This window comes from Leptodactylus fuscus, chromosome 5 (assembly GCF_031893055.1).
Source record: "Leptodactylus fuscus isolate aLepFus1 chromosome 5, aLepFus1.hap2, whole genome shotgun sequence".
In the NCBI taxonomy this organism is placed as follows: domain Eukaryota; kingdom Metazoa; phylum Chordata; class Amphibia; order Anura; family Leptodactylidae; genus Leptodactylus; species Leptodactylus fuscus.
In genome coordinates, this window is record NC_134269.1 from 131,299,133 (window position 1) to 131,311,383 (window position 12,251).

Sequence of the window (12,251 nt, forward strand, 5' to 3'; positions counted from 1 at the left end):
CTTATTCTTGAGGCCGTTTCGCCTCACGATTCGGCCTGAAGACACACCCTCCTCCGGTCTAAGCCCATTCATTGAGCATAACTCGGAGCGGAGTGCGTGGCTGGATGCCGGTGCAGTGCACCGGCTTTCAGTCACAGCTACCCGGCTTTTGGATCGGAACTTGAGGCGGCCTCTGCTTCAGGTTCCAATAAAAAAAAAAAAAAACAGTGTCAACTTACCCTTATTCCATATTGTATTTGTGGGTTAGAAAGAATCACTCATATTTTTGTATACTGTGATGTACCCATACATTTCTATGGGACAAATGTATGTTAAGACAGTGATTCGTGTCCTCAAGTCCCTATATAGAGACTTTAAAACAAACACTTGTAAGTTTCACATTCACTGATTGTAACCACATTACATTAAAAAAAAAGATGAACGCTGCATATACTATAAACACAATCTTTCGATATATTTATTAAAAATATACAAGCAATTATTTCAGTGCATTCAGTTAATATACATGAAAATACATTTGTTCTTATTATAGGGTGAATTTACACAGAGTTTTTTTTCAGGAGGATTGGGAGCTGGAATCTGCCCCAAAATACACCTCCCATTCATTTCAATGGGAGACAGTAGCAGATTTTTTCCTCTAGCTGAAAAAATGACAACATGACATACTGTATTTTCTGGCAGATTCCACCTTGGGGAAAAACCACATCAAAAACTGCTATCATTTTTTTTTTTAAAGCAAATTTCCAGGTTCATACAGTTTGCAGGAGTAAAAAGAAAAGCGTCAAAAAACACCTCAAAAACCCCATTGTATTAAAAAATTGAGTCAAAACCATTTCCTAATTCCTGAAGCAGATTTTTTCACCCTGCAAAAAACTCTGAACATACCCTTAACATACATGGAAACAGTGTTCTTGGAAAATATGCAAAGCATACAGAAATAAGCAATTCTGTCATGTAAAGCTGAGCTAACAAATATGGTATTAAATACCTTATATAAATCTGCTGCCTCTATATACAAAAACTCTGCATGAAAGGTAAAAGGATTAAATGTGTATCAGTTATGCACAGTCAGTGACTATTACATGTCTGCTGTTAGCACTTGTTCTTGCGTTCAACATTTCACATGACATTCTAGACACCCCTTTCGAACTTTAAGGGGTATTCTGGCCACCCACCCATCTGCATGACTCTAGCAAGGACTAGTTAGAATGGAGTAGAAGTTGAGTAGAGGTGAGAAATGTTTTGCCTAGAATATCTCATAGATCAGTCCCATAGAGCCATTCTTATTTGTCTCCAAGTAGCATGTACAGAGAATATTCAGATTATTTCTTTCCATTACTTTGTTAATAAAGATTATGGGAATTTTGCTCCTTTTAAATGGTTTCCCATAGCTGAACAAGTCAAAAAGACTTTCTTGCTGATCAAAAAACCACTTGATAACTGTAAAGTACTATCCATTGATAGTGAAGAGACAACCCGTGGTGAGGAGCACCATTACATAAAGCGGACATAAAATCGTCTGCTTATGGGCATTCTTGTATGTATGAAGTTATAGGCTTTTGGGACTGTATTAACTGATTGGGGTATGTTCTAAGCTATAGAAGAAGAAACCCCATTGTTTTCCTTTGTTTTCAGTGCAATGTCTTAGCTCTGGTACTATGTAATACATATTTTAATAAAACTACTACTTTAGAATTTCATACAGCATTAAAAAGGTCACCCAAGAAATAAAAAGTACTTGCATTGTATTCACTACAGTAGATGGTCCTTACTTACCAACATACATGCTTGCTGCTACATCACTGCCTTGGTTTCCCTGATGTCGCCCTGCCTCTGGTTCACATTACTGACCCCACCCTATGCCAAGGACAAGCAGTAGTAGAGAGTAGAGAGGCTTTTGCTCTCATGATCCAGTGCTATCAGGTGAACCGAACTAGAAAACTTTTGGCCCCCGTGCAAAACATAAGAAAATTTTCAACATCAGCCTAGCAGAGGAGGAGGATGTATATTGATAAGTAGAACCATCTACTTCAGTGAATATACTGCAAGTACTTTTTATTCTCCAGATAACACCTTTAATGTGTCCCTACTCCATTTTTCTGCTGTGTGTTTTCAGCACATACACAGTACACAGACTGATTGAGACAGGCATCTGTTGGAGTAGATCTGGAAAGTACACATGGACGTGTTAAGGACACTTTCTGTGAACTGAGCATATTTATTCAGGGTAGTGAAAGATAAACTGTATTTATCGCTAGGTGTTCAGATAAGGTTCTTGGTGTCATCACTGGGTTAAAATGGCTGATCTATTCGCACGTTCACTGATGACAAGCAGCGTCCCATACTTGCATAGAAAGGGGCTATAAAGCTTTCTGTAATGCTCTTCCATACGGCTTGTACCGGTGGTATCATCATTAGACAGGTTCTGACGAATGGCATCACGACCCTGAAAACCAAAAATTCACAAATTACTTAGAGAAAATTGCAAACTATAAAGTAAAACATTGGTACAGGGAAGATGGAAGATAAAGATGGATAACATGGATAAAGATTATGATCCAAATCAAGATTAATGATTTTTTTTTTACCTAGATTACCATTAATAAACAATCACTTTAGGGCACTCTTGTTTTTATATGCTACACCCCTTATTTATATGCCACTTTTTGGTTTTGGTTATTCACCTATCACTGATCCTGATTGGATAGTATACAGTCAGCGACATGTCCTTTAGCCAATGGCAGTATCAGATGGGATGGCATGGATACAAACTAATTGAAATAATCAATGTGAACAAATTTAAAATGGTTAACATACGATTTTCCATTTTGGTTATTTTTGGATGAATTGTCTAGCCATATTTCTATTGCATCAAAACACAGCCTCGATATAAGATAGCCATGGTTACAATTAAAAAAAAAAGTAAAATCATAAAAAGAAGCTAAAGAACTTCTTGAAAACATATCCTTTTTTGATTAACTGTTAGTGATAGTATTACAAGTAAATCTGCACCCTGTGTGTCCAGTACTGTATACACAATGCTGCTCAGTTACCCGCTCCTGGCTCTATGTAATAAGCGTAGACAATATAACAACTGGCGCTCTATGCCAAAGGCACACGGTATAAATAAATTGCTTCTTAACTGGAATGTGATCTCTTTTGGGTTCAGATATAGGTCATTGTTAAAGTGCCTCTATTAAGAAACATTGTCTGGAAAGGCTTTAACCAATGCAAAGTGTTCTACAACACAAAGTTATATGAACCCGTGTAATGGGAATCCGTGCCACTCACTACCTGCTGACTTGGCTAGGTAGGCAAGGGAGTATGAGTGAGTGTCTGCTTGCAGGCTCCCAGCAAATCAGAATTGTTATGACGCTGAAGGGATGCAGTGAATCCCACCCAGCTGAATAACTGATAGAGTAGGCTGCTAAATAAGGGCTCGTTCACATCTGCGCCCGGTCTCCGTTCTGCAGGTTTCCGTTTCCTGCACAAAACAGAGGCAGGAGATGGAAACCTGCAGGACTCTCTCACCCATTAATTTGAATGGGTTTGAAAGATATCCGGCCGTGAGCGGCGGTGAGCGTTTTATGCTCTCCGCCGCGAAACCATTTTTTTTTAATTGGACAGAGTTGGAAACGCAGTACTCTGTGTCTGATTTTAAAAAAACGGTTTCACGGCGGAGAACATAAACGCTCACCGCCGCTCACAGCCAGACTCACTCTGACAGGTTTCCGTCTTCTGCATGCAAAAGACAGAAACCACAGAACGGAGACCCGAAAGCTAGTGTGAACCTAGCATAAATTAACAAAGTGACAAATTTGTAGCAGAAATTTCTGTGGCTGTGCCATTCATCTGAATGGAATTTGCAACGTCATTCAGATTAAACTTTTTTTTTTTTTTTTTTAAAGGCACCTTCACCATCTGCCAAGTCCAGCTCTTTGTATCATTCAATAGCTGCTGCTCCACCGATTCTGGCACAGTCAGAATTTTTGGAGATCAGATTGTTCAAAATGACTTTTTTATTGCAGTCCACTGCTCCGTTGCTGAGAAATTCTGAATTTTATAAATTTGTAAATGACCTGAAAAGGGCTTTTAGGGCATATAATCTGCAGTTTGGGCTCCTGTCAGCACTGCATATTACCAATTTGTTCATATTTTGTTACGTGAACACATTTGGTCCATTTTTCAGGAAAGTTCATGGTGCATATGATTGACCTGATGGATGCAAAATGAGTATGCTATTGTCCTCTAACAGGATAGTATGCACCAGCATAATTTTATTTCTAACATGGAAAAACACAGAAAACCACTATGTCCAAGGACCCAGGTAAGCCCTTGTAAAGTTTGTATGGCAAGCATGGTATTGTAGGAACTGTATATGTCAGAATACTCTTGGTAAATAAATTCTTGCAATGTGAACACACTTAGGATAACTTTTTAACTTCAAGATAGAACTACTACTAATAACTGAGGTGCCAGAGGCCTAAAAATCAGTAGAACAGGGAGAAGGTAGAAAATTCAGTCTGTATGAAACCTCCAGATACATTTACGTACTTTAGACATTTCTGAAAACAATACAACTAGAGATGAGCGAGTACTGTTCGGATCAGCCGATCCGAACAGCACGCTCGAATAGAAATGAATGGACGTAGCCGACACGCGGGGGGTTAAACGGCCAGCCGCCGTCAAAGCGGAAGTACCAGGTGCATCCATTCATTTCTATGGAGCGTGCTGTTCAGATCGGCTGATCCGAACAGTACTCGCTCATCTCTAAATACAACCCTTTTGGCAACAAGTCTTCGGGCATCTTTGAGAGGGTATTGATCTCATTACAGATTCTATTCACACTTTGCAGGTTTGCTGTAGTAGTCACATATTTTTCAAAAAAGGCAGAAAGATACACTAACTGGGCTGCACAAAGAAAGTAGCCAAAAATATGCAATTTTGGCGCACAATTGTGCAGGAATATAGGTGGGTTGGGGCAGGGATGTCCCTGGTCTATCAGATTTACTGCAAGCCAAATGCTAGGAATGTACACCAGTTCAGGTGCATCAACATGTACAGGGATTATTAGGAGCCTGGAACCTCTTAGTAATTCAGGTGTGTCTCTCGTCTGTCATAGATTGAATTAAGAACAGGTAAAAAAAAAAAATCCAGTTTTCAAGGAGTTTCCCATTTTAGGATTTCAGCTTCCCTTCTGTCTCTGGAGTTACATACGTAACAGAATCAGGAAACCTTTTTAGCACTTATCAATACTCAGCAACTGAAAGCAATATGCAGAGAGAAGAGAATATAGATTGCTGAGAGCAGGGGCTGAGTAATCAGTCCGACCATAGAGATGATCTGTAGAGATGGTCAGCTGTAAACACTGAGGAGGAATATTTAGCTGTATTTGGCAAACTAATTGGCTAAAACCCTTCAGTTAGCTTAAGCTACAAGTCAGAATGTGATCCTTGACATGGGAATACCCCTTTAATAAAGTCCCCGTGAATTTGCAATGTTCAAGTGCAGTGGCGTAACTAGGAATGGTGGGTCCCAATGGCAAACTTTTGACATAGCCCCCGCCCCCGACCTCCCCCCAGCATTCCTGATCGCTCTATACTATTATGCCCCATAGTGGACCCTGCACACAGTATTATGCCCCATAGTGGCCCCTGCACAAAGTATTATGCCCCATTGTGAACATGCATGAACAACTATACTCTGGGGTCTTTCAGACCCCAGAGTGTTATAATCGGAGACCATGAGGGGATACCAACATTAAAAAAACACTGTTACTTACCTATCCCTGGCTCTGCTGCACTCCTCGGTGGTGTCGGCCATCTTCAATGACGTCCAGGATGTCACATGACCCAGGATGCAGGCCCCAGTCATGTAACGTCATGAACGTCACAGAAGTAGTTGCAAAGATAAATGAAGCCAGCTACGTCCAGAGTAATGATGAAAAAATTCCGCAGTACTGTGGAATTTTTTCATCATTACTCTGGACCTAGCTGGCTTCATTTATCTTTGCAAATATCTTCATCAAAACGGGTTCAAGTCCACTTGTATGCCGTGCTCTCCAGGACTGATTTATTTTGGACATATGGTGAGCTGAATAGTATTTTTTTCTTTATTTGTCACAGAAGTAGGCCCGAAGCCTGCCTGGAGCCTGAAGAGGTAAGTAACAGTGTTTATGTTCCCTTACCTCTCCCAGGCCTCCGATCATCATACTAGGGGGTCTGAACAGACTCCCCGACTATAATAATAGTGTTTATGGGGCCCACAGCGTCACTTACAGAACCCGGCCCCTGCCAGGATCGGTAAGTAAATAGGGCCTGTTACCGGCTGGAGTAACTCCAGCCGGTAACGGCCTATTAACCCCTTCCCGCCGATGGCATATTTTGATTTTCGCTTTTCGTTTTTGACTCCCCTCCTTCTAAACCCCATAACTTTTTTATTTCTCCGCTCCCAGAGCCATATGAGGTCTTAATTTTTGCGGGACAAATTTTTCTTCATGATGCTACCATTAATTCTATATAATGTACTGGGAAGCAGGAAAAAAATTCAGAATGGGGTGGATTTGAAGAAAAAATGCATTTCTGCGACTTTCTTACGGGCTTTGGTTTTACGACGTTCACTGTGCAGCCAAAATGACATGTCCCCTATATTCTGTGTTTCGGTACAGTTCCAGGGATACCAAATTTATATGGTTTTATTTACATTTTGACCCCTAAAAAAAATTCCAAAACTGTGTTAAAAAATTTTTTTCTAAAAGTCGCCATATTCCGACGGCCGTAACTTTTTTATACGTAAGTGTACGGGGATGCATAGGGCGTTTTTTTTTTGCGGGGCCGGGTGTACTTTTTAGTTCTACCATTTTCGGGAAATGTTATTGCTTTGATCACTTTTTATTCAAATTTTTATCAGAATTAAAACAGTGAAAAAACGGCAGTTTGGCACTTTCGACTATTTTTCCCGCTACGGCGTTTACCAAACAGGAAAAATATTTTTATAGATTTGTAGAGCGGGCGATTTCGGACGCGGGGATACCTAACATGTATATGTTTCACAGTTTTTAACTACTTTTATATGTGTTCTAGGGAAAGGGGGGTGATTTGAACTTTTAATTCTTTTTAGATTTTTTAATATTTTTTTTTAACTTAATTTTTTTTTTTTTTTTTGCATTTATTAGACCCCCTAGGGGTGTTGAACCCCAGGGGGTCTGATCACTAATGCAATGCATTACAATGCTAATGCATTGCAATGCATTGCAAAAAAGCATCCTTTCTTTTGCAGGCTGCATAGACCAGTCTGCAAAAGAGAGGATTTGCAGACAAGCCTGGGAGCCTGTACAAGGCTCCCGGCTGTCATGGCAACGGGACGTCAGCCCTGGAGCATGCTCCAGGAGCCGGCGATCCCGGCCAAAATGGCGGCGCCCATGTGCCGCCGGGAAAATGGCGCCTCCGGCGCCTTTGACCGCGGCGCCGGAGGGGTTAATGCCTCCGATCGGTCCGGGGACCGATCGGAGGCATTAGAGCCGGTTGTCTACTGCTTAAAGCAGTAGACACCCGGCGGCTATGGCGGCCGCCCGCTCCCGGGCGGCCGCCATAGTTACAGACCCGACATGCGCCGTACTATTACGGCGCATGTCGGGAAGGGGTTAAGAAAAGAAAAAAAACACAGGGGTAGCAGCTGTCGCCAGGCCCCTAATGTCCCAGGCCCTGTGGCAGCTGCTACCCCGGTAGTTATGCCCCTGTCCAAGTGTAACAAATTACCCAAGTTTTCAGTTTTTGTTCACCTTTGGATCCACAAGAAATGTTGCTTAGTATGCCCCATCACCCTTATCTGCACAAGTAGGAGCAATTTAATGTTGTGCCAGGAAGTACTTTTTGTAGCAGGAGGAACCCTCTTCCTAATGGTTACTTAATGATACCGTCTATGATAGTATATTGCTAAGTGAAATGTTTGGAGTTCTTGTGCCATATGATGTTTCTCTGGGAATTGATTTGTTAGATATTACAATTTTGAGAAAGGCTATTTGTGCAATATTTACTTTATTAGGCTATGTTCGCATTGTGCTTGCAATGTGCTCCTAAAGCATGTATCAAATGTATCCAGAGGCTCCCTTTCATCCGACAGAGAATAAGAGCTGGTATACTTTTACATACTTTTTATACTATATAGGAAAGCATCTTATAAAACAAACAAACAAACAAAATATATATATATATATATATATATATATATATCATAGTATACTTTTTACCAGTGGGGAGTCCACTGATAACTTATACCATTGCACAATGCACTATGGCCACAACAGCTAGACTACCCGTGCCACACTACTGCCTCCCATACCATGTGACAGTTTCCTGCCTATGATAGATTAAATGCATTTCTGTGCCACAAACAAAATAATACGCACAAAATTTTTTAAATTTTGCCCAAATATATTATCAACATTTGGAAAAACTTTTGCAGTGTAAGGCTAAATTCATATCTATGCTGGTATTGGCATTTTAGTCCTATTAAAGGAACAGTTAAATGGAAACCATAGCAGTCCCGGATTCGGTGCATGGTGGATACCACTGGTGACTGACGAATCCTGTTGATTATAATGGGGTCTGTCAAGTTTCTTTTATTTTATCGAAAAGGATAGTGCAGCAGAATTCTCCGAACCTGCGAGACTCTAAATGGAACCTTCAAAGTGGATGCGAACAGTCTCAGTATGGGCAGGTTCACTCCTGCGCCCTGTCACCACTTTCAGGTTTCCGTCTTCTGCCCAAGAAAATGGACAGGAAACGGAAACCGGCAGTCAGTTTTCAAACCTATTCATATGAATGGGTTTGCAAAATGTCTGCCCGTGAGCATCTTCTGCCTCTCTGCAGCGAAACCGTTTTTTTTAACCAAGCACAAAGTCTGACTTTGTGCCTGGTTAAAAAAACTAAAAAAAAGGTTTCGCTGCGGATACCAGGAGACGCTCACAGGTGACTGCTGGATTTCCGTCTCCTGTTGGCAGAAGACGGAAACCCACAAAACAGAGATCGGGCACAGATGTGAACCCGCCCTATATCAGACTTTTGTGTCATTGCATAGCTACATATAAAAAATTTCCAGATATTCTATAAAAGTCTATCTGGACTATTTCATGACATATATCACTAGATTACACTTGTGTATAGTTCACCATTTTCACAAGATAAAGTCGAATTGTAAAGGAGGACTCCTCCAAGTGTCCTGACCTAGACTTCATGCACACATCCAAGTGTGCTGTTTGGCTGTCATTGGGGTTTCATTTCCATTATTTTTTGAGAAGATCCTATTTGGATCCATTGGAACGGACACACTGACCCGGAAGACAGTTGACATAGACTCTGATAGCACACTCAGTCGCGTGCATGAAGACGTAGCCTAATATAAAGGTGGGTATTATGTGTCACGGTTATCATATAATTGTAATGTAGCTTGGCTTTGGTGCCATGATGGTGAGATCTTCTAAATTCCATACTGTCCACCATCACACACCATTGGCACAGACTTCTAAATGGGCACTGCGATTTCTCAACACTATGATGTATTTTCATTTACATAGTAAAAATCGAGTTTACCAGATGTGCAGGCAGCTGAGGATGGCAAAGAGTAGTCCTATGACGAAAGCCAGAGGGATGGCGAGGAACACCGTGAGCACCTTGTAGATGAGGTATTTGCTAATCTCAAACAGGGCAGTGCTGCAGATCCACACTTTATCAAAGCTGTGAGTGGTGTCAGGCTCTGCTATCACATCTTCAAAGGACAGCTGCAATAGAAAGGGAACACACACAAGGTTGACAGCTGCTCTATTAAAGGGCCAGTACACCTGACCACTGACTGGAACACATCAGGCTGACAGCTGCTCTATTAAAGGGCCAGTACACCCGACCCCTTACTATAACACACCTGAAAGCCTGTACATACTGTAGACACAGCACAGTAATCCAGTCATTGGTAAGCTCTTGGCTAGGAGTCCTTGTCATGTGTAGCTCATCCTCAGGGCTGTACGCTATAATGAATAGGACTCTATAGATGCACATACATACAGATGTAGCAGAGCTGAACTCATCAGAAACTTTCGTACAGTATGTAGGTGTTTCACCAGCAGTCCCAACACATCTGATCAGCCTGCCGTCTGAAAAAGTTGCTACTGCTATGTCTATAGGGAATCATTTACCTTCAGGTGGCCGTTCAGATTGTGCGGGTCCCGATCTGGTTCACTTTCATAGGTTTTCTCCGTAAGCATCGGGGCTGAGGAACGGTTGAACTCATCCTCGTCCATGAAGATGCGAGCGTCGGCTTTCTCCTTCTCTAGCCCCATGGTTGCACACAGATTCCAAGCGGGCTGGCTGCATAAGCTAGCTGGATATTGAGCAGCCGTGTGTGTATGGGAGTCCCTTCTCCCTTCCCCTCTGCTGGTTTATTCATTAGTTGGCTCAGGGAGGGGCGGGTCCTCCCCAGGCATATTCAGTGCAGCCTGCACCAACAAAGCAACTTCCACTTTCTCTCTCCCTGCTTAACCCTCGCCCTTCCAACCCTACACTATGGAGCATTCACAGGAGCAGCAGCAACACCAGCAGCTCTTAGAGCAGCTGCTACATAAAGTAAGTCAGAAAGGGGCAGCATGGCTGGAGTCCCTGCTCCAGCATAACGGGGATTTAGTCCAGGGTACCCCCCAGCAGTCAGTGTCAGCCCATCCAGTGCGGGCATCCAGGCCACCAGCCTGAGTCTCTCCTTGCCCCCCTCCTACACGCAACAGGGTTAAATCTCCCGTATGTGGAGTAATCGGCACCCGTAAAGGGAAGGTGGTTAAGTGGAAACCGCATCGGCCATCGGACACTGCAACCAAACGGGCACAGGCCAAAAGGCCAAGCGGACCATGGGCCAGGTAGGCCTGAGGGTCAGCACATCGCTGCTAGCAGATAGTCAGCCACAAATAGCTTCACCTCCCCCTAACCAGCTCCCAAGTAGCCCACCAGCCACGCAGTTATATTTACCCCCACATTCCCCTGCCCAGTATGCCATGTCCCAAACACTATGGTAACAGGACCAGCCCCCCAGACAATGCACGGCCAACTGTCATACTGACCGGTGAGTTGACTAGTTCATAAGCATGGTCTACACAGGCTTCACCTGGCGGGGATGTTTTGGATATGTTTAAGGCAATGTTGTTAAAACTGGAGGGGAGGGAACCAGTTACACCAAGCGAGGCTATGCCACAGCAGGATAAGGAGGACATGGTGATAGAGATGATGAGGGAAATACTACAAATGTTGGAGACATCCTCCCTGCCTAAGGCCACAATGGGTGTGGCTGCGCAGTTACCAGGAAGTTGGTTATGGAACGATACATTTTTCTGTGGAGTGGCACCACTGGGCACACACGTGCCAGCGGAGGTGAAGGAGAAGATTATAAGAGGGGAGTTCAATACAATTGGTTGCTGATATCTCAGAACCAACCTACAGTGGACAAAGAGCAGTATAGAGGCTAAAAAGCTCAAGGTGGCTGAAACTCTTAATAATTGAATGCCAGCCTTTACCACGTTGTCATGTATACTTAGCCAGGCAAAGGCTGAGAAGGCACCTGAGCTGTTTGTGTATTTGAATACCATTCTCTCAGCATATAATGTGTACGGTGGTTCAGCATGGTGGAGGTATGATGAGGAATTTTGGGGGTGCTTGGTGTTGCGGCCAGAAGTGGGATGCAAAAGCTACTGATATATGGATTCATATAATCATGAACCACAAACTGGCAAGGACTCCCTTTCATCTGGAAGCTGCATGGTCGCCCGCAGCGGCGATTCGCAAGAAAGGTGCATGTTGGATGTATAATGAAGGGTACTGTAGATATTATGTCTCATGTCGATTTAACCCCTTAGCGACCCTTGACGTAACTCTACGTCATGGGTCGCATGGGGATGTATGGAGCGAGCTCACACGCTGAGCTCGCTCCATACACGGCAGATGCCGGCTGTATAATACAGCCAGGACCTGCCACTAACAGCAGCGGTCGGTGCCCGAGCCGATCGCTGCTGTTAACCCTTTACACACTGCGGTCAAACGTGACCGCAGTGTGTAAACGGCGCCGGCGGCACGGGCGCCGCCATGTTTCCCCGATCGCCGCCCTCCTGAACGTCACATGAGGGCGGTGATCGGTTGCTATGACAGCCGGAAGCCTATTGAAGGCTTCCAGGCTTGTCTCTGCACTAGATCTATTAGACGATGCCAGAGGCATCGTCT

At 43.2% G+C, this 12,251-nt stretch overlaps 1 protein-coding gene across 1 annotated transcript; it reads right to left on the reverse strand.

Annotated features, from left to right (window-relative positions):
* Positions 1–478: 478 nt before the first annotated feature.
* CAV2 (caveolin 2) lies at positions 479–10,404 on the reverse strand. Its single transcript, XM_075274292.1, has 3 exons — positions 10,190–10,404; positions 9,591–9,778; positions 479–2,446 (listed from the first exon to the last, which is right to left on the reverse strand). Exons 1-3 carry the CDS (start codon positions 10,331–10,333, stop codon positions 2,293–2,295), a joined length of 486 nt encoding a protein of 161 aa, XP_075130393.1. The 5' UTR covers positions 10,334–10,404; the 3' UTR covers positions 479–2,292.
* Between the last annotated feature and the right edge of the window lie 1,847 nt (positions 10,405–12,251).

Bases quoted from the DNA above. Each gene is read 5' to 3' on its own strand.
- CAV2 (XM_075274292.1), bottom strand. From the start codon at position 10,333: ATGGGGCTAGAGAAGGAGAAAGCCGACGCTCGCATCTTCATGGACGAG. The intron at 9,779-10,189 runs GTAAATGATTCC...TTTCTATTGCAG, and splicing joins ATCTGAACGGCCACCTGAAG to CTGTCCTTTGAAGATGTGAT. The intron at 2,447-9,590 runs GTAAACTCGATT...TTTGGTTTTCAG, and splicing joins CTCAGCTGCCTGCACATCTG to GGTCGTGATGCCATTCGTCA.